Below are 23,103 nucleotides of genomic sequence, written 5' to 3' on the forward strand. Positions count from 1 at the left end.
ACAAACATTTCAGCATGCTGAAATTGGTGGTCTGAGCAATACACGTAACAGTGTGCCTAATGGACACCTGATGAATGGATGGTTGACTGTGACTTGTACTCCTAATTATGCAGACTATAAAATCAACTGTGTCCAATAACTGACACTTCCCCATTAGACAATACTATCTATCCTTTCATGAAGTTCCAATGATATAAAAATATTACCTTGATAACGCTCTCAATGGACCAGTAAAGAAAATGGATGCAAATATTGTGTTTTCTATTTTGAACTGGAAATGCAGGTGTCAAAGGCTTGAATACCCTTCTCATATTGCTGAAGGAAGCCAGAGCTGGGGTTGGAACAACATGGGAATTTCCTTTTGTTCATCATGGCTATTAACAATTCTCTGTGTTCTCATTCACCATAACCTGGCAAACAGCCCAAAAAGTGAAGCACAGAGACTCCAGTACAAGCTGACCATGAGGCTCGGCAGCTCACTACTCATTTTCCCAACACTCCCAAGGCAGCTAGGATTATAAGCTGTCCATTAAACCTAGCAAAAATACTTATAGTGGTTAAGGTGGGGGGCCTCTGGGGTCAGACTGCCTACATTTGAATCCCTGATAAATCCCTTAGTAGCTGAGTGATCCTGGGAAGTTACTTAACCTTTTTATGTTTTTGTATTTATCTTATATAATAATGAGGATGAAATCTAACTGTAACTGTAGGGTCCCCAGTAGGTGTTAATTTTAAATAGATACTTTTGTCATTACTTTTGGCATGACATTGGTTACACCTAAAATCCCTGCTAGCATAAGAGGTCATAGTAGAAATAGATTTTAAAAATCTCATGTCTGTGATTCATTCTGTTATCTAACAGGCCCTTGGGCCTATAGCAAAAGCCTCCAGGCATCTTGCAGAAAACCAGCCCAGCTACAAAGATGCCTTCTTTCATTTGCCAGGAGCTGTTACATAATCAGGGCAGACTCTGAATGTAGCTGTTGGCCCTTCAAAAATTTAACATGAGAAATATACCAAATTACAATGAGAACTCCAGAGCTGAGAGGAAGTTCTATCACATGCATGAAGAGGCATTTCACAGTCAATCAGAACATTTCAGCTCATGACCCTGAAAGGCTTGTTACCCTCACAAGCTCAGGCTTCGGTGCCAGATGCCTGCCGGAAGGTGCTGGCAGGAGCAGGCAGCAGCCCCTTGTCCAGAACTGCCTGCTTCTTTATTCCAGTCTGTTTTCATGTATTAACACGTCTTGTTTACAGCATAACATTCTAGAAACCTTCCCATTATAAATGTCATGTGACCGCAACTGACACCCCAGGGCCAGCCATATGCCTGGCTGTTTTGTTAGTTGATATCTGACGACAAGCTGTTAAGTCTCCATCTAGTGGCTTAGACATCCCAAGAAGGGAAAATAAAAGAAGTTTCTGACCACCCGGATGATTCTCAGGATGCATAGTGGCTGTTCAGTAGGTGCTTTTGGTGAAAACCAACATGACAGCTGCCTGTCTGCACAACCCCTTACCTCTTTCATCTGAACTGAGCTTAACCATCCACTGGCTAGTGCACTAAAAAGTTCCATTTCACAGGTCTCAAGACCCGTAGATTACTCTGGGGGCTTGCTCTGTCAGAACGGTTTTCCCTGCATTCAGTCTTCTTTTTCTTTTGTATTGAAGTCATTCTATTAATCCCAATCATGGCATTAGTTATATGGTCAAGGATTTCCTAATTTTTGCTATGCTTCCCTTAGTTGCTGGTGGGACTTACTAAGAATTCTCAGTCCAGAAAAATAGTTTCCCAGGGTGTGCTATTAAGTTACTCCCAGTTCTCTAAACTGTTACCCATCATATCCAATGAAAACAATGCAATTTGAATGCTCTGCACATCCTCAGTAAAATACAGTCTTGCACTCTGTAACCTGGGATGTAGCACAGAGTTCAGACTCAACCCCAAAAGATAGTCGGCAGTGAAATAGCTTCCAGCAAGGGACCCCATTTTATGATGTCACATGAAAAGATGGCATGCTTGTTTAGCAGGTCTGGGTGATCAGGAGGCACTGGGAAGCTGTTGTAAAAATCTCTAGAGTTCTGCTCCAGGCAGCCATAACATGGGGTGTGCACAACCATCTGCAGTCATACGAAAGTAGGAGTCCATGTTTCTGTCCTCCCTGGGATGCAACACAGCCCTCAAACATCTAATCCTTTGTCTTCTGCAGGGACACCAGTGCAAGACTCCTTAATGGAAGTTGGGTACATGGAGGAAGTAGGCTTCATGAACCCCAATGAGAAGGGTATCAGACAATCTGTCATTTTACCTTCATTACTGTAAGACTAGTTTCTAGGACCCTGGACCCAAAAGCCCTCAACTGGCTCTTCACCATGCCTACTGGAAGATGCTGGCAGGAGCAGTCAATAGTCCCTTGCCCAAAACTGCCTGCTTCTTTATTCCAGTCTGTTTTCATATGTTAACACATCTTGTTGAGAGAGTATAACATTCCATACACCCTCCCATTAGAAATGCCATGTGAATGCAACTGATACACCCCAGGGCCAGCAAGGGACCCCATTTTTTGATGCTCAGTTGGCTCACTTTCCTTTTTTGATTAATTGCCCCCAATTCTAGAATACTATATTACACTTCTGGGCTCCAAATCGGCCCCCAAACCATAGCACTCTACTTCCTCTTCCTATAGAGATGGACAAGGCAGCTAGGGTATCGACATTCTAGTAAGAGCTGAGTAGAAACTGCTCCACATAATTAGAGCTCTCCATGCCAGCCATTGACTTTGGCATGTTACTGACATTATCCCTAACTTTGCTATGTCTTTGCAAGGTAGGTGCTGTGGTCTCTAAGTTATAGACCAAAAAAAAAAAAAAAAAAAAAAAAGGTTAATTCACTTTTTAAAGCTCTTACAGCCTGTAAATTAGAGAGCTGGGCTTCAAATCTAGCCCCATGTGACCCAAAGCCCAGCCCATGGTCTTCTTATCATAACCCACTATCTCTTCTTCTCAGTTTCCAACAACCAAAATCTATTTAGCTTTCAGCTTGAATAATTCAAGTTGACGTTCCTCTACTTGGGCATATTTCTCTAGCATATGGAAGAAATAGAACTAAAAAACAAACTAAAAATTATAATCTATCATTTATTTAGCTGATTTCTTCAGAACTTTTTCTTTTTGTGTGTGTGTGTAAAACCTTCCTATTTTTAAGGGGACACCCTGACACCTTCAAGTCATTGTGATTTCTGCTTACTTAACGATTGTCAACAATACATTCATTCTGGAACTAACTGCAATGTCCACTAGGGGTCTCTATTCTGAAGCAGGTGTATACATATTTCCAGCACATACACCCATCTCACATCATACACTCATGCACGTGAACACACGGATTCTTCTTTGTTATAAGATTTAGTTGTTTGAGTTATGTCCAAATGACCTTTTTCTAGTTTGACCCACTTGCTATGCCAATCATCGTATAGGGCTTTAAACATAATGCTCTTGCTCTCAAATCTTGCTTTACAAAGTTGAAATCACACCAGTTCTGAACTCCTGGAAGCATTATTAAAAATAAAAAGCAGGCTATTTCTAAATAGTTTTGCATCTGTCTGAAGTAGGATGAATTTAAAATGAGATACTAATTTGTAATGTAACTCTATTATAAAAATATTACTCATTATAAAAATATATTTTAAGGTTAAAAGAGACTGCATTCTCATTTGGTCCTGAGGTCTGAAAGTCTCCCTGAAATTCTGTGTATAATGAAAACAAATTTGACGATGACAAAGGAAGCTCTGCCTATTCCTCTGTCTTCACCCAGTTGAGGGGCTCACACTACCTCAACCTTCAGCCTGCCCAAGGAAACCAGTTTCCCACTGTAACTGGAGACAGGCCTCCAGGTAATCTGATGATACATACCAAGACTGACAGCAACTTCATCTAGGGAGATGGTAGTTTTCTCAGTTGACAAGGGATAACTTGGATAGCGAGCTAGAAACTTCTGGCACAGGAGTCCTAAACTTTTCTGTTTTCTGCTTGGCCTTTGCTTTTCAAATTCGTCCACAGCACTGTCCCCAACAACATCAAGCTACAGAGGGCAGATAGAAGGGAGGGGGAAGATGTCACAGTTAACATCCTAATGGAGAAATGGCAATGGCCGGTACTGGCAAACTGGGGGGACATCTCAATCCACACCATCCTAGATTCTGGTTAAAATACATTTCCTAATCTAATTCCCTGAATGTTTTATCTATTGTCTTCTCTGGACTGATTTTTTTTTTTCTCCTTTATAATTTGAGGCTGAGTCTATTAGTGAAAAGTTTGACAAATGAAAAATGCAAATCATTTACAGGTTGCTATGGTCTAGCTACTAGTGCGCTCACTGGGCCTGTGGAATCAGCATCACCAAGAGCTTGTGAGACGCAGAAGCTCAGGCATCAGCTATATCAGAATCTGCCTTTTCATAAGATTCTAGGTAATTTTTATTGACCTGGAAGTTTCAGATGCACTGGCCTACATTCTGTCACCAAACTGCTTTAGATTTTACAATTGACCAAAGGTTGATGAAAGTGAACGAAGGCAGTCCAATCATATTCTTCCTTATCCTTTTATTTGTAAATACATTAAACTATCATCCTGTCTCCTCAACCCACATTTGAAAGGGGCTCCATTCAAGCCCCAAGAAAGTAAAAGGCTTTTTGACAAATAGATTCAAGAGAAAAGTGATATAATCATTTCTATAGATTCAGAAAAAACATTTGATAAATTTAACAGTCATTCACGACTTTCAAAAACACCGTTAAAAAACTAGGAATAACACACTGGGGCCTGTCGTGGGGTGGGGGGAGGCGGGAGGGATAGCATTAGGAGATATACCTAATGTAAATGACAAGTTAATGGGTGCAGCACACTAACATGGCACTTGTATACATATGTAACAAACCTGCACACTGTGCACATGTACCCTAGAACTTAAAGTATAATAATAACAATAATAAAAAAACTAGGAATAACAGAGAGCTTCTTCAATGAAGGGTATTCATGAAAACATCTATTTATAAAACCTTGGACGTGTTCCCCTAAAGTCAGGAAACAATATGGATGCCCACTATCACTTTCTCTTCTATATCATATTGAAGACCCTAGTCAATGCATGAGGACAAGAAAAAGAAACTGAGGCACAGGGACTGGAAAGGAATCAGCTACTTTCCTTCTGCAGAAGATGTCACTATTCACACAAAAACTCAAAAGAATTTCAGACAAATCATTAAAAATAGTAAGAGAATTTAGCAGGGTAGTTGAATACAAGATAATATGTTTTTAAAAATCAGCTGCATTCCTATACAACAGTAACAGCAAATACATTGAAAAGACATCATTTATGATAGCAACAAAAATGGTAAGGATTTTAGAAATACATCTAGCAAAAATCTATTTGCATAAAATCCTAAAACTTAGATTTTAAAGAATACTTAAAATTTAGTGAAATACATTGTCTTCATAGATAAAAAAAAACTCAGTATCTTAAGGAGGTTAATTCTTAATCTCTAGATTAAATGCAATCTCAATAAAATCCAATCTGAAACACATATGGAAGAACAAACAGCCCAGAGTAGCCCACACACTCTGAAGAAAAATAAGTTGAGGGTCCTGTTTTACCTGATTATCAGTGCTTATTACAATAGGGTATTAGGACAGGGATGGACAATAGAACAGGAAGAGTTCAGAAACAGACACACATGTAAATGGAATTTTGATATGAAAGCAGTTGCACTGCGAGCTGAGGGGAAGAGAAAGATCTCCTGAATAAATGGTGCAGGGACAACTGATGATACATATAGAAAAACAAAGTTGTATTCTTGACTCACACCATACACAAAAAGCAATTCCAAATGGATCAAGGATTTCAACATGTAAAGCAAATTTTAAATGAAGAAAATGAAGGAGAATATTTTTCTAACCTTGGAATAGGGAAGAGCTTCTTCAGACACAAAAAACATTACCCTTAAAAGGAAAAAATGAACTATATTAAACTTAAGAACTTTTGTCCATCAAGAAATAACATAAAGGGAAAAGACAATTACCGAACTGAAAGAATAGATACATAACACATATAATAAAGGTTTAGTATCATTATATAATCAACTCCTACAAATCAATATAACAACAACAACAACAACAACAACAACAACAACAACAAAAACAATTAAAATTGGCCAAGAACACAAACAGGCATTTCACAGAGAAGCAAAAAACATGGTGGCCAGTAAACATGTGGAAAGAAGCTTAATCTCATGTGTAATCAAAGAAAAGCCAATGAATATCACAAAAAGATATATACTGTATAATCATGAGATTAGCAGAAATTACTATATTAGACAATTTCAAGTGTCAGAGAGGATATGGATGACTAAAACTTTATTTCTGGGGGGAGACAAATAGTACTTTGGAAAGCAATTTGGCATTATCTTGTGAACATCTCCATATCTAATGACCTAGCACCTCCACCAGTAGGTATGTACCCAAAACAGTAGTTCTCAAACATTTTGCTCACAGGACCCCTTCATGTTCTTAAAAATTACTGAGGATTCCACAGGGCTTTTTGTTTATGTGGGTTATCTATTGATAGCTACCATGTTAGAAATTAAAATTGAGGCAGTTAAAATGTTTTGTGAGAAAGGGGTATTTTAAATATTATTTTTCAAATCTCTTTAGTTTCTGGATTAATAGAAGAGAACTGATTCTTGTGTTTGCCTTTTGTAGCCAGTCTGTTGCAATATCCACATCATGTACTTCCTGGAAGACTCCAGTGTATACTTGGGAGAGAATGAGAGTTCAAATGGCAAAGGTCTTTGTATAATTATGAAAAGAGTTTTGACCTCCTCACTCTCTGAAAACTGTCTGTGGACACTGAGGTCCCCAGATGACCCTTTGAGAACCACTATCCAAGGGAAACTGTTGTGTATGTACACCAGGAGACATAAACAAGAACGAATATCATAGCATAGTCTGTATTAGCCCTAAACTACAAACAACCCAAATGGCTACAAACAGGAGAATGAATAAATTGTGGTGTAGTCATGCAGTGGATTATCATACAGCAATGAAAGAACTACAGCTATATGCAAAAACTTAAGGATGTATGTTGATTGACAAAAGCAAGTCCCCTAGGACTATACATACAAAATCAGAAGAGTGGTTACTCCGTTGGGGAGGGAGATGTAAATTAATTACATTGTACCCATTTTTGGGCTGAGAGGTAGATTCATGGTGTTAAAGGTACTGCAAAGGATAAGTGCATTTTAGATGATCAAATAGTCTATCAAAAGGTAACAAAGACTAGTTTAAAAAAGGTATTAAAAGTCTGTTTTAACATTGAGTACCCCGAGACAGAAAGAAGGGAACAACAGACACCAAGGCCTATTTGAAGGTAGAAGGTGAGAGGAGGGTGAGGATTGAAAAAACTACCTATTGGATATTATGATGATTACCTGGGTGACCAAATTATCTGTACACCAAACACTCGCAAAATGCAGTTTACCCAAGTAACAAACCTGCGCATGTACCCAATGAACTTAAAATAAAAGTTAGAAAAAGGAAAAAAAAAAACCTACTTAAAATACTTGACTTTGATCTAATAAATCAGACGTTAAAAGCATCAGTATAATAAGTTTTCTGGATATAAGATCAATATACACACACACACACACACACACACACAAATCAATTGTATTTGTATATACTAGAAACAAACTATTGGTAATTAAAACAAAAAAAATTTGCAATGGCATCAAAAAATTTGGAAACCTAGAGATAAACCTGACAAAAGGTGTATAACACCTCTATACCAAAAATTGTGAAACAATGCTGAAAGATATTAAAGCCCTAAATTTTAAAAGAAAGTCAGTTTTAAATCTGCCAAAATTTTAGGCATTTACTTCCTGCAGGTGGTGAACGTTTCTAGCAACTGATCAGCTAAAATCTCTCTATAAAGCCTGGGTAGAAACCAAAATTTTAATTGTTTTAGGGGCGTGCTTGGTAGAACAACTAGTTCTACCAAAGTAAGAGATTAACAATGTTACCTTGTGAAAGAGGTCACTAACAATTCCCACTGGCTGATTTTCACTTTGCTATATTTTTGTCAAAAAAAATTACAAAAAATCTAATAATTATATGCCTTTGACAACAAAAGGCATATTCTTATTTAGTTTTTAGAACCACAATAAAACCAGGACAGGTACCACCACCCTCATTTTACAGGCGAGTAAACTGAGATGCAGAGATCCTGAGTGACGTCCCCCACTCACGCAGCTAGTGATTGGAACCCAAGGCCTTAGAAACCAGCTCCTTGTGTGTTGCACATCAAATATAAAACAGAAAGGAATCCAAAGAACAGCCCAGACTTAAAAAAAAGGAATTGTGAAATTCCTCTGGCTTCAAGCACGTAGGAACTACTGTGTGATTTGTATTTAGTTATGTGAAAGAATCTCTTACTACTAGCACTAATCTACCACTGCAATATATATAACCGATTAAATTCATTTTGTTCTATGAATTTCAAGTTGTAATTCAAGACATCTTTTTTCTCTCTTCCCAATTATTTCATTTTGGCAATTTTTACAGCTTGAAAAGTCCGCCAAAAAGAGAAAAATGGCTAAGAATACTGAAATCTGCAAAACTTTTCTTAGAAAGTCTGGGAAAAAGCTTGATGGGAAGTGAAAATAATTGACTTTTTTTTTTTTTTTTAAACAAAGTATAGACATGCTGCTTATTCAACAGCACTGGTTCCCCACAGAACAGGTAATTTAAAGATGGCTTAACTTCAATAGAGCCCCAAACTAACAAACTGAACATACATAATAATGGAATTTCCTAAATAAAAAATATTTACATTGACATTATCCCTAAAATCTGGGCAAAATTAAAATTCACAGCAGCATTTAAATAATCCAAATTCCTTCATTAAATAAAAATGATTAAATATCATTACTTTAAAATAATTTATCATTTTAAAATGAGCCCTGGTCCAGGGACTATCATACAGAAAAGAAAGCATTCGTTATGAAAAATAAGATAGAATGAGAATTCTGCTATAAATCAAAAAATATTCAGTTTGCCATTGCTTTTGGCTTAATAGGAGCTGAAAAGTTGAGAGTTCTATGACTTTTTAATAATCAAGTAAAATCGTTTAAGTTCTATAAAATCCCTGAGAAGCACAGTCTGTTTACCTGTAGAGAATCTGTAAATGCATCGTCCTTGTTTTCAATGGGTCGGAATAGTCCCTTTTTCTTCTCCCGGTCCCTTATGTCTGGGCTGGCAGCACTAATGAGCATCTTCAGGTTAGCTGTGGGTGTCCATGGTTCCGCTTGCTGTCTGTCAACAAGCTTAACTGGAGTAATGGGATTTCTTTCTGGAGTAAATTTTTTTTGCTTTGATAAATCAATTGGTTCATTTTTTATTGGAGTCTTCGGGGCCATCCTTGATCGATCAACAAATATATTTTCCTATTTTAAAAAAGAGACTTTTAGCAAGAATGAGAAAGGGCAGGTATCAGCTAAGAGTACACTTTGTTCCCACCATTCACTAAAACTTGAAAATACAAATAGGACCGTATGTTTAGGGCTGAAAAGTATCAGGATAGGACTAACAAAAAGTAGAAGGCTCATGGGAATCGAAGAGTGGCTCCAGTGAGAAGTAGATTATAATCTGCTACCCCTTTTACAACTATCTTTCATGATATCTCTGTAAGAGAAATCACAACGTATCTGTTACTGTTGCATGTTTGTAACAGATGAGGACTATGAGGGCGAATGCCGGTTGAGTCCATATTGTTTCTAAGTGTCATCTTTTTTCAAACACTACTTACAAGTTTGCATTGACTAGTGAAGAGCAACAATGCTTTTGTAGTTCAATGTGCACCAGTGCTAATACAGCACTTAGTAGCAGGACCAGTTAATGGAAGAGCATCCAACAAAATCCCACATTTTAAGCCAACTTAGAGAGCTCTCTAATGTCATTCTCCTAGAGCAGTGCATCTCAAACTACCCATGGTAAAGGACTTGTTTTTTTAGATTTCCAAACTCCTGCAAACTGATATGTGACCTTACTTCATAGGACTAATATGCAACAAAACTCCCACCAGATGTGATTTGCCATTTGAGTTTGTCACTCAAACTGACCCATAGCTTCTTCAACAAGAGACCACTAATCATAAGCTTAGATATGGTGGCAATACTGAATTGCTACTGAGGTTTATTTTTCTTCCTTTTTTTTTTTTTAAAGATAGGGTCTCACTCTGTTGCCCAGCCTGAGTACAGTGGTGTGATCGTGATTCACTATAGCCTCAAACTCCTGGGCATGTGCAATCCTCTTGCCTTAGCCTTCCGAGTAGCTGGGACCACAGACATGCACCACTACACCCAATACTTTATTTTTTGGAGATAGGGTCTCACTCTGTCACCCAGGCTGGAGTGCAGTGGCATGATCACAGCTCACTGCAGTCTCAAACTCCTGGGCTCAAGTGATCTTCCCACCTCAGCCTTCCAAAGTGTTGGGATTTCCAGTGGTGTGCATAGTACAGTGGTGTGCACACCATTTCCAGTGCACACCACTGCACCCAGCTAATTTTTAAAATTTTGTGTGGAGACACGGTCTCGCCATGTTGCCCAGGCTGGACTTGAACTTCTGGCTTCAAGTGATTCTCCTGCCTCCGCCTCCCAAAGTGCTAGAATTACAGGCATGAGACACCACACCTGGCCTTTTTAAATTTTTTGTAGAGATTGGGGTCTCACTGTGTTACCAAGTCTCATCTCAAACTCCTGGCTTCAACTAATCATCCCATCTTGGCCTCTCAAAGTGCTAGGATTACAGGCATGAGCCACCACACCTAGACTACTGAGGTTTTTAAGTGCTTAACTCCCAAGTTTCATTCTTTTTTGCACCCTGGTGATAGTTTGTGGAATAGCATCTGCCTCTAGACCACACTTTGAGTTAGAATGTCTTAAATAATTCTAAGAAAAGATTAACGATGGGCCCATTGTAAAAAAAGACTAAGTATATAGAATCCACCTTTGGAACTACCAAGTAATTAAAACATATCTTTCCCCTAAAAAAGTTTCAAAAATTCAATATGAGAATTTGGTAATTCAATATTCAAAAACAGAAAGATTCTGCTTTCTGTAGTATTCTCTTCCAGTCAACAGTGTCTTACATAATTACAAAGGTAGATGAATTATCTGTCACTCTGTCCCTGTACACTCCATACAGCTACTGAATGGTTGTGTTTTGGTTGAGCAGGGGTTTACAATAGTGTTTTTCTATAAATGAGCAATGTGTGAAGAGGTAAAATATTGGGAGAAACTGGAGTTTGTGTAGGCAAGGCAACTCTTGCTCCTTGGATCAGCAGAAGCTGCAAGCTAGTCATGGCAACATTCAGTCCTAGTGTAAGCAGAAGGAGAGGAGTCAGTGGAAGTGGCGATTTCTCATACTACAGTAAGTACCCGGCCCAGAGTGCTGCATCTACCCACCTCTTTTAACGAGTCCCTGTTAGCGTGCTATTCTGATAAAGGCTTCTACAGGTGAATTCTCAAGGGAAATTACTGTTTACTGTGTGCCACACCCTGTTTCATGTATTTTGCATGTATTGACTCTTCATCCAATCCTGTGACATAGGCATTAACATTTTTCCATTGTATAGATGAAGAAACTGAGGCACAGAGAAGTCAAATAACTTGCCTGAGGTCACCTATGACCTCATTCAGTGTAAAATCATTGGTATGCAAGAAATAGCTGAAGGCAGAACTTTCTGAAATTCTCCATCTAAAAACGAGCTTGTGTCCTGGGTACAGAGTGGGAGGAAGTTATCTTTTTCACAGCTCCAACCAAAGGTAGCCAGCAAGCCACTGATCCCCACTAGCACCTAGGGAGAGGCAGCATAGGGAAATAGTTATATGTGCAGGATGTAGGTCCAGCTAACCTGCCCCTGCTACATATCAGCAGGGGTGAGTGTGGCAAGTTCCTGTACCTCACTATACTTTATTTCTCTCAACTGAAAATGAAGTTCATAAAAATACCAATCTCAAGGGTTATGAGATGAGTTCCTGGACTATAGGGAGTGCTTGATAAAACTTAGCTATTATCTTTTCCCTCTTTTCTATTCTTTATTACCATTCACTCGCATTTCGAGCTAAATATACTACAGCACATCATATTGCTATTTAACTTCCTGGATGTGTGTCTTGTCTCAATAATAAGACTGTGCTCTTGAGAAGGTCAAGAAGCAAGTTCTACATGTCCTGTTTGTCACAATTTTCGGCACAATGCCTTGCCCACTGCAGGTACTCAAAGAACACTGTGCTTTGATGAGTTATTCCAAAAGGTATCCTCATGGTGGAGGGTGTGGTCCAGGCATGCTGGGTGGACAGAGATTCACATGCCTTCTCCATTGCTTCCAACAGAGTTACTTTTTCCCTAGCGAGGGGGCAATTGAGAATGGATTATTTCTTCATACACTTTGATATATTTTCACTGTAGTTTACTGAATACTTAAAGTAGGATGGGAGTTAGGTCATGTGGTAGGTTATGATTGTATTACACCTCTACATCAAGAGAAAAAAATGCCAAGCCAGTTGTATTCTAGGGTCTCAGGTGGACAGAAAGTCAATTGCAATCTAGTCACACCTTGCTCCATCTGTCTGTCCTGCTATGCTGACAGCACATACGACTGTGGAAAGGGCACTGCAATGAAAACCTGATTTGTGTCCCAGCTGTTTGTATCTTTTTGATCCTGGACAACTGTTTATTCTGTCTGGGCCCAGGTTTCCGTATGTATAAAATGAGGAATTTAGATGAAAGTGTCTATTTCCAAGGTTTTCTAGCAAGGCTGCCTAGCTGTGGAGTGGATGCTGGGATGCACCCTATCTCTTCAGACATGACTCATTTCCCAGCTGCTGGAAGTAATGCCAACAGTCATCCCATAACCGGAAGGCTTTGGCTGAAAACGGCTGACTCGTCCAAGGTCACACCACTTCCTGGGAAGCCTCTCCTGTACTCACTGGCTGGTAGAAGTAGCACAGACATATAAAAGCCAGGCCTCTGGGAGGCCAAGGTGGGCAGATCACGAGGTCAGGAGATGGGGACCATCCTGGCTAACATGGTGAAACTCCGTCTCTACTAAAAATACAAAAACAAAAATTACCCGGGCGTGGTGGCAGGCACCTGTAGTCCCATCCATTCTGGAGGCTGAGGCAGGAGAATGGCGTGAACCCGGGAGGCAGAGCTTGCAGTGAGCCAAGGTCATGCCATTGCACTCCAGCCTGGGCGACAGAGCGAGATTCCGTCTCAAAAAAAAAAAAAAAAAAAAAAAAGCCAGGCCTCCTTGCCCCAACTCTAGACTCCTCTGATGGCTGCCCTAGAACTCCCCAGAGGTAACTTCCACTGTGACTGTATTGCAGCTCCACTTATCCTTCTGTCCAATTCCATGCCTTCCTGTCCCTTCCCTAGGCATTGATCCCAAGAGTACTTCCTAATAAACCTCCTGAACACTTAACCTCTGGGTAAGATCTGCTTCAGGAAATCTAACCTGCAACAGCCTGGAAATCACTCCCTCCATTAGAGTGTCTGGAGAAGTGTATCCTGTGAAATGGCCCTCTAGTTCTCTATATAAATAGAGGTAATACACCTTGGCTTACCTACCATAGAGTTGCTGTGATGATGGGCTCAGAAGGTCAAAGCACTCTGTCATCTGTGAAGTGCTATACAAATGTTCATTATTATTACTAATAACACCAGCACACTGACTATAGGTAAACTGGTTTGTGCTGCCACAGAAAGGTCTTCGTTGTCTTGGTTCTAGTCCTGCTCCTGTGTCCGATACGGCTTTGATCATGTTATCTCAAACAATATACACAGTCAAGTGTATATATTAGCTTGGGCCATATTTAGCCAACCTTTTTCAGTTCCCTCTCATGCACATCCCACATTCTGCCAAAACAGTCCCCTTGCTACTCAGACCTGCCCTGCACTTTATCACAGCAAAGCTGGTGCTCACACCACCACTTCCTCTTTAATGCCACTGGCTTTGCCTGTTGAAATTCTGTCTACTATTTAAGTCTCATTGCAATGACTACATGTTAGAAAGTGTCTCCTTTTAGCTATGGACCAACAACTCTCCTTCTTTCCAGAGCACACTTTCTAGAGGCAATCCCCACTGAGGGTTTTCTCTGCCTACCTCCTAGGGGGTCCCTCAAACCACCAGTCTGTTCTGATCCACTGGTCACCTCTCCGTTGCCAGATCTACTTAGGTCACCAGATCTACTTAGGTCACCTTTACTTAGGTCAGATCTACTTAGGTCACCTCTCCGTTGCCAGATCAAATCAATGGCAAAATATCTTACATGACCTCACTGCAGCAGTTAAGACTGTTGACTATTCTTTGCTCTATAGAACTCTCAGCCCTTAACTTGTGAGATTCCACTGTTTCTTTCTCTCCTGGTTCTTCTCATACTTCTGACTGTGCCTTCTCAGCCTCCTTCTATTTTCACTCTTACAAACCAAACCGCAAGAGTCCACACACAACCCTCTGCTGCTCTCTCACTATTTGCCACTCCCATGTATAGAGCTTTAAATCGGCCTATATGCTGACAATTCCCGTTCGGACTTGATTACTACCTTTCCTGAATTCCAAAATCAGGCTACCTGCTGCTTTCTGCACATATTTATTTACCTATAAATCACACAGCTACAAACATATTCTAAACTGAACGCACCTTCTTTCTCACCCACTCCCAAAAGAGATGAATGACCTTCAAAGAACACCCATGTCCATTAAGTTTGGGCATTGTCCCCAAATATGCCATGCTCATTTCCACTTCTTCACTAGCTCCCCTCTTCTACTTGCCTGAGACTCAGTATTCCTTCCTTCCAGCCACAGCTCAAGTGCTAGCTCCTTCACAAAGCTCTCCTAGCCTCTTTGCTCCAGACTACCTGTTTTCTACTTTTGTTGTCTCAGATGCATTGTAAACAGGTAAGAGGCATAGTAACTTTGGATAATGAAGTAGGAAACTCCTTTATGTTTTAAAGAAAAGTTTCTCCATGACTGGTAAGAAGGTGCATGCATAATGCAGTACTTACAGACCTTGACCAAAGGGCAAATGGCCAAGAAAGAAATCCTCTAAATGACCGCTGATCCAGCAAGACACCACTCCAGGTATTCCCCAGAGAGATTCCAAGAAGGAACAACTCAGCACCACCAGCTTCCAGTCACTCTTGATTTCTTGAACATTTTTTGAATGCTCATACCTCATGCTGTTTCTTCTGCCTAAAATGTCCATCTCGTTCACTCTTGCTTTCTTGGAGGTTGAGCTTCCTCATCCACTAATGCTTAGCCCAAATGTCCCTTCCTCTGTGAAGCTTTTTAACCCTCTCTGAACTTCCCATGAATTTATTTCCTCCTCTTCTTTCTGCCCGGGTAATTTGTTCCTACTCCTAGTATAGCACTTACCAAATCACAGTATAGTTTTACATTTCGGCCCCTGAAAGTCTCCCTGGTAACTGAGGGCAGGGTGGACATCATGTTCATCTTTAGGCTATCAGTCTGATTCCAAACAGTGTGAAGGCTATGTGCCTATGGGTGCTTTACAAAAACTCAATGTGGGGAGTATTATATATTAATTCCAATTTATGGAAGAAAAAAATGGACTTAGGGAGATTAGGAAACTCATTAAATCACCATATCCCCAGCATCTGGAATAAAAATATTTGTTGAAAGACCTTGTAAGTATATTCGTTTTAGGTCACATAGCTAACAAATGGCAAAGCAGGAAATCAAACCCAGGACCCCCTGGCTCTTAAACCCCATGTTTTCATTATCCGTAGAAAGCGTCCTTCCTTTACGTCATAGCAGCATGAAAACGAGAGACAGAAGCCCCTCCTAGTAACTCTATGAAAGCACACTGTTCTCATCTCTTGCCTTCTATTTGAGGTGACATAATCCCTGCTTATAAATGTTATTTCAAACATTTTCACTGCTTTCCCAATCTCTTTAAGTCACTTGAGTTTTTTTCCCACACACATTAGAATGTGAAAGTTCAACTGGACACAGTAGCACTTTCTGATGCTAGAGGAGAAGGGTCCTTGTTGAAGGTACTTGATAAAAGTCATTGACCCAGAGGAAGAGAAGCACTAACTTAGACTTTATATAAATGTACGGATATATATATTTTCAAGGCTGAACCATCCAAATTGGAAAGGAAAACAAAGTTTTGCTCTAAAACTCTCAAAGTCAAAACTCTGGATACACACTTTAAGTCTGGGCATTTCTATCCTCACGACTTAGATGATTTAAAAAAAAAAAAAGGCCACTTTAAATAATCTTCGATTTATCTGTGGTTTCACTTCCAGTGGCCAACTGTGGTCCAAAAATATCACATGGAAAATTCCGGAAATACACAATTCATGAGTTTTAGACTGTGTGCAGTTCTGTGTAATGAAATCTCACGTCATCCTGCTCCGTCCTGCTTGGGATGTGACTCACCCCTTTGTCCACCGTATTTGCACTGTAGACACTACCTGCTCGTTCATTAATCACTTAGCAGCCACTGTGTTATCAGGCTGGCAGTCATGGTATTGCAGTGCTCATGTTCGAGTAACTCTTATTTGACTTCGTAATGGCTCCAAAGCACAAGAGTAGTGAGCTGGCCATTTGGATATGCCAAAGGGAAGCGATAAAGTGCTATTTTAAGTGAAAAGGTGAATGTTCTTGACTTAAGGAAAGATACGCCAAGGTTGCTAAGATCTACTGTAAGAATTAATTTCCTATCTGTGAAATTGTAAAGAATGAAAAAGAAATTCATGCTAGTTTTGCTGTCATACCCCAAACTGTAAAAGGTATAGCCATGGTACATAAGTGCTTAGTTAAGATGGAAAAGGCACTAAATTTGGGGGTGGAAAACATAAACAGAACAAGCAGAAATGTGTTCCAACTAATGGCAATCCGGTTCACTATTATCCACAGTTTCAGGTACTCACTGCAGGTCTTGGAACACATTCCCTGTGGATAAGGGGGACTATTGTATTTCTTTACCTAATAAAAATAAATCAAAATGCTGGACAAAAAAAAAAAAAAAAAAAAAAAAAAAAATCCCTAGATGGGGGAGCATACAATTTCGCATCTATCCTAAATTAACAATTATCAAGTATTCTTCAAAGGCTCATATGAGCATGGGTTGCTTTGCAACCAAGGAGTTTCACTGTTGATGCTAAGCCTAAAAATAAGACCAGGAATTCAGAGAAGTTCAATGCCCAAGTTGCTACTCACAGATTTATATTCAAAGTTTCTAAAACTTATTCTGTTATTTCTATTTGCCTCTGCCGAAAAGTGCTCAGATAGTTTAGACATTGTTATGGCCAGTTTCTTTGTAATGTTTCTTGAAAACAACACCTTGGTCTTACAAATCACAAGGAGTGCAAAATGTAAGGGAATGGCTCAGTGTAAAACTAGCAATAGTATGGCAAAATATTCAGAATATACTGATGAGTTCAGCCACTTTATCTCCCTATATGGTAGGCATAGGTCTACTCTTGGGTGAATGGAACAGTCTTTGGGAGCTAGTTCATCGGTATGAAGACATTTCATAGCACTTTAATAATCCAGCATTTATGCCTACAAAGGTCTATTTTCCTGGGAACTGAGGCTTAGCATTCCTACAGAGCATTAGCTACACTACCCTTGACAATTGTATTATAAACTTTGATTGCTGTAGCCAGCATATTTTTGACGGATATAAACTGGTTACAACATTACATGTAACCTCGCCTATTTTTCCCACTAAGTATCTGAGAGTAGAATTCCAACAATAATGGTTTGGATCGCTCTATTTTCTAAAAAAGAATGTTTCTATAATGTTTATCAATATTACTTATTATGCTTAAATACAAATACAAATAGCATGTTGGAACACTTAATTGAATTCAACATCACTATCCTTAATATGTTAGAAACTAAGGTGTTTTTGTTAGCTTACCTTTTGTGCATTTTCCCCATCTTCAATTGCAAAATCCAGTCTGGGCTGCCTGGGGCTGATCAGGTCTTTTAGTGTTAGACAATTTACCTCCATCTGCAATGCACAATTACACTAGAAAATGATTTTGCAATTACGTACCTTTTCCTCAAACAAAAATATCTACATATGTGTTACTTGTTTGTCAGTATGAAACTCCCCCTTGCCTAAGCAAATCCTGGGCATTTCCAGGAGTCGCAGCCACCCTCAACTTTCTAAAACACACGAACAAACTCAAACACCTCAAGTGTGCTTAGTAATACTGAAAATCTGGGAAGAAAAAAAATCTACAAAAACAGTACTTCTTTATGAAAAGCTAGACGGCAAAATAAAGTTACCAAGTCGGAAGGGTGTTGGGCAAATCTGTCAGAAAGTACAGGGTCTCCCAGGTCAGTTAATTTTGGCGCAAAGAACTGAGAGGAATTCGGCTTTGAGGGGTTTTGAATCAGGGGGAAGGAAACCCGATCGCCAGACCAAACCCACTCAGCGCTGAGCGCAGCCACTTCCCAGGCCTCCAAGCAGATCCCCCAAATAAACTCCTCCAATGAAAGCCCCAAGTTGTGGGGAAGGGCAAATTCCCTCTACTGCCGGGCTGGAAGGAGAGCTGCGCCCGGCACACCCTCTGCGCACCGGGTCCCCCGGCAGAAACACCTCGAGCCCTCGCCAGCCGGGGGATGTGGGGGTGGCAGGTTGGCAGCCGGGGCGGAAGGGGTCCCCGTATCCCAATTCCCCCCTCCCCACCAGCGCGGGGGCCGCACGCTTACCGCTTACCCCTGCTTTCCGAAGGAGGCTTCCTGCCTCTGCAGGGACCTCCACCGACCCAAGCCGATGAGGGAAGGTGGTGCGGCGATCAGCAGCCGGGCGGCGGCATCGGGAAGGGAGAGCTAGGTGCGCAGATCCCCGCGCCGAGTGCCCTGGGCTGGCGGGGACCCCGCGGCGTCCCGACAGCGCCAGCGCTCAGATCCGCCGAGCGCGACTCCAGCCTGGATCGTAGTCCCCGCTAAAACACCTCCTCTGGCGCCTTGAGACCGAATTTGAGAATCCACCAATCAGCGGCGGCCGGCGGGGCGGCCCCGGCCAATTGTGCGGCGGCACGGCTCGGGCTCACCGCCCCTCGGAGTCTTGGCGCTCCGAGTCGCGCGTTTTGCCCTCACCCGCCCAATTGTTGCCGCCTCGGCCCCCTCCCCCTTCCGGGTACCTGGAAACCTCGGGCCCGGGAGCCAATTCCTGCTGGGGACGCGGGCCCGGGCGGCCGCGGGAAGCCAAGGTGGGGGCGGCGCGGGGCGGCGGGAGAAGGAAGAGGAGGAGGAGGAGGAGGGCTCTTTTGTTATGCATAGAAGACCCGCGCACGTCCCCAAGGCTTGCCGCGCCCGGGGACCCCGGGCACAGCCAGAGGAGAGGAAAGCAGATGGGGTTTGGAAGAACGATCTACACCCGCTGGATGCTGCTACCGCCATCCCCACCCGCCCTCAGCAACCTGTGCGGAAGCGGAGTTGTCCAGACTTGCCGGGGCAAACTTCCTAACACCGCACGCTGGTGTGACACATGGACCATGGTTACCGCTCTGCTGTGAGCAGATGGCACGCCAGTTAGCCCTGGAGACCAGACTGGAAGCCAAACCAGCAATTTTTCTGTGTGTGTGTGTGTGTGTGTGTGTGTGGCAAATCCGGAAATGTTTTTTGGTATTCCCTTTTTGGCACACTGCAAATAATTAGGAGGGAAAAAGCTTTACATAAAAAAGTAATTCTTTGCAATAGGGACTAGCATTCTGGGAGACAGTCTACAAAATTTCCTCAACACCACTGATTTGTATTAACTGTTTCACTTCTTTCATCCTACAGTTTCTTGTTTAAAATATGAATGTTGGTAGAGATAGATTTTTTACAAAATAGACTTTATTGTTTAGAAGTTTTCAATTTACAGAAAAATTGAGATAGTACCAAGAATACCCATATATTCAGCACCCAATTTCACCCACTATTAACATTTTGTGTTAGTATAGAATATTTTTTGAAATTAATGAACTAATATTGGTAGATTCTTCTGAGCTAAAGTCATTATTCAGATTTCCTTAATTTTTTCCTAATGCCCTTTTTTTTTCTGTTCAGGATACCACATTACCTTTAGTTCCCATGTCTCTGTAGGCTCCTTTTGGCTATGACAGTTTCTCATACTTTCCTCATTTTTGACACCTGGACATTTTTGAGTCGTATCGGTCAAATATTTTGTAGGATATCCCTCAACTGAAATGTGAGATAGCCTTAAAGCATCAGACATTCTTAAATGTACAGACATTTCCCTACACCCCATATACTTTACAGCAAAGGTATCATTTTCCTTTCTGTACCAAGGCTCCACTCTTCACCACTTACCCTCCAAATATTTTTATTTTATTTTATTTTTGGAGACGGAGTCTCGTGCTGTCACCCAGGCTGAAGTGTAGTGGCAAGATCTCGGCTCACTGAAACCTCCACCACCTGGGTTCAAGCGAATCTCTGCCTCAGCCTCCCGAGTAGCTGGGATTACAGCCGTGCTCCACCACGCCCAGCTAATTTTTGTATTTTCAGTAGAGACGGGGTTCCGCTGTGTTGGCCAGGCTGGTCTTGAACTCCTGACCTCAGGTGATCCGCCTGCCTCCACCTCCCAAAGTGCTGGGATTACAGGTGTGAGACCCTGCGCCCAGCCTCAAATACATATATTTTAAATGAACTCTCAGCAGAATTCAGAATTCTCAGTCAAGTCCTTCACTTCGTACTCTAGATTGCTGGTAAGTAGAGCCTTAAAAAAAAAAAAATCACTGCTAGGTCATACATTGAAAAGAGAAAAGTGTGCAAAACATTAAACAAAAGAAACAATAGTAATAAAAGTCTGACATTTTTATAGGAATAACATTTTGAACTGAAAACTCTTTTGTAGGTAGAAACCTAATAAGAAGTTTAAAGAATAAAAAACTGCAACTTATTAAATTTTGCACATATGTGGAAGCAGGAAGTAGATAAGGAAATACTTTTCCCAATGGTATTCATTTTCTATGGCTGTTGTAACAGATTACCACAACTGGTTTATGAGGACAGAGATTTGTTCTCTCACATTTCTGGAAAGTTAAGGTGTTCCCAGGGCTACATTCCAGGGGCCTTTTCTTCTTGTCCTTTTCTTCTTCCAGTTTCTGGTGGCTGTTAACATTCCTTGACATGTGGCAGCCTCACTCCAATCTCTACCTCCATGGTTACGTTGCTTTCTCTTTTGTCTGTTAAGTCTCTCCCATGTGTCTCCTATGAGGATACCTGTCACTGAAATTAGGTCCTACCTGGATAGTCCAGGATGATCTCATCTTGAAATCTTCAATTTAATTGCATCTGGGAAGATCCTCTTTCCAGAGTCACGTTCCTTCATGGGTTCTGGGGATTAGACATGAACACACCTTTTTGGAGCCCACCAGTCAGCCTTCTAGACCAACATTCAAATTATTAAAGTCCATTCATTTCTCTGATATTTCAAAATACTAGTGATGGTTTCTTTGAGGTTAGGCAGTTTCACAGTGCCAAACTTTTCCTAGCATTTTTAGAGTAAAAGTACTTTTTCTATTTTGATACAAATGTAGCCTCTATTCAAGTTACAAAAAAAACTCAGTTGGATACATCACTTCAGGCACTTATAATTTCATTGATTATAGGAGTTATCTTAGATTTGGAGGAAAACTGGAAAATAAATATTTGATGGACAAATTCAGAGATGTTATTCCAACACACTTATATTGATGTTTTATATTGATGCTTTTAAGTCCTAGAATGCATACATAACCTGTCAATCTCTCGGTGATTCAGTTAACACTGATGTTGGCTGAGAACTAGGCTGGAGTATCAAGAAGAGTCTCAACATGTGACCTCTCCATATGGCCTGGTCCTCCTTACAGCATGGTAGCTCAAGATAGTTGGACTTCTTCCAGGGTGGCTCCTGGGATCCAAAATGAACATGCCATGTAGCAAAGGGGAAATAGTATCACCTTTTGTGATGTAGCCTGAGAAATGATAGCATCAATTCCACTACAGTTTTTGGGAGGAAGCAGTCAAAAATCCACCTATATTCAAGGGGAGAAGACATATACTTCACTCTCAATGGGAGAAGTGTCAAAGAATTTGGGGCTATATTTTTCTCTCTCTCTCTATATATGTGTGTGTGTATATATATACATATATATTTATATATGTGTATATATGTATATATTTAAATTATACTTAAGTTCTGGGATACATGTACAGAACATACAGGTTTGTTACATAGGTATACACATGCCCTGGTGGTTTGCTGCACCCATCAACCCATCATCTACATTAGCTCTTTCTCCTAATGCTACCCCTCCCCTTGCCTCCTACCCCTGACTGACCCAGGGTGTGATGTTCCCCTCCCTGTGTCCATGTGCTCTCATTGTTCAACTCCCACTTATGAGTGAGAACATGCAGTGTTTGGTTTTCTGTTCCTGTATTAGTTTGCTGAGAATGATGGTTTTCAGCTTCATCCATGTCCCAGCAAAGTACATGAACTCATCCTTTTTTATGGCTCCATAGTATTCCATGGTGTATATGTGCCACATTTTCTATTATTGATGGGCGTTTGGATTGGTTCCAAGTCTTTGCTATTGTAAACAATGCTGCAATAAACAAAGGTGTGCATGTGTCTTTATAGAATGATTTATAATCCTTTGGGTATATACCCAGTAATGGGATTGCTGGGTCAAATGGTATTTCTGGTTCTAGATCCTTGATGAATCACCACACTGTCCTCCACAATGGTTGAACTAATTTACACTCCCACTAACAGTGTAAAAGTTTTCCTATTTCTCCATATCCTCTCCAGCATCTGTTGTTTCCTGACTTTTTAATGATTGCCATTCTAACTGGAGTGAGATGGTATCTCATTGTGGTTTTGATTTGCATTTCTCTAATGACCAGAGATGATGAGCATTTTTTCATATGTGAGTTGGCCGCATAAATGTCTTCTTTTGAGAAGTGTCTGTTCATATCCTTTGCCCACTTTTTGATGGGGTTGTTTG

At 40.7% G+C, this 23,103-nt stretch overlaps 1 protein-coding gene across 1 annotated transcript in view; it reads right to left on the minus strand.

Annotated features, from left to right (window-relative positions):
- The window catches only part of E2F7 (E2F transcription factor 7), a 44,416-nt gene extending 25,356 nt beyond the window's left edge, over positions 1–19,060 (minus strand). Inside the window, exons 1-4 of the mRNA XM_023218252.2 lie at positions 18,825–19,060; positions 18,018–18,110; positions 9,225–9,500; positions 3,916–4,084 (exon numbers count right to left, since the gene is read on the minus strand). Coding sequence (XP_023074020.2) covers positions 3,916–4,084; positions 9,225–9,500; positions 18,018–18,110 — 538 coding nt within the window. The 5' untranslated portion in view covers positions 18,825–19,060. The remainder of the gene's footprint in view (positions 1–3,915; positions 4,085–9,224; positions 9,501–18,017; positions 18,111–18,824) is intronic.
- Positions 19,061–23,103: the final 4,043 nt, after the last annotated feature.

The sequence above is a fragment of the Piliocolobus tephrosceles genome, chromosome 10 (assembly GCF_002776525.5).
Source record: "Piliocolobus tephrosceles isolate RC106 chromosome 10, ASM277652v3, whole genome shotgun sequence".
Classification (NCBI taxonomy): domain Eukaryota; kingdom Metazoa; phylum Chordata; class Mammalia; order Primates; family Cercopithecidae; genus Piliocolobus; species Piliocolobus tephrosceles.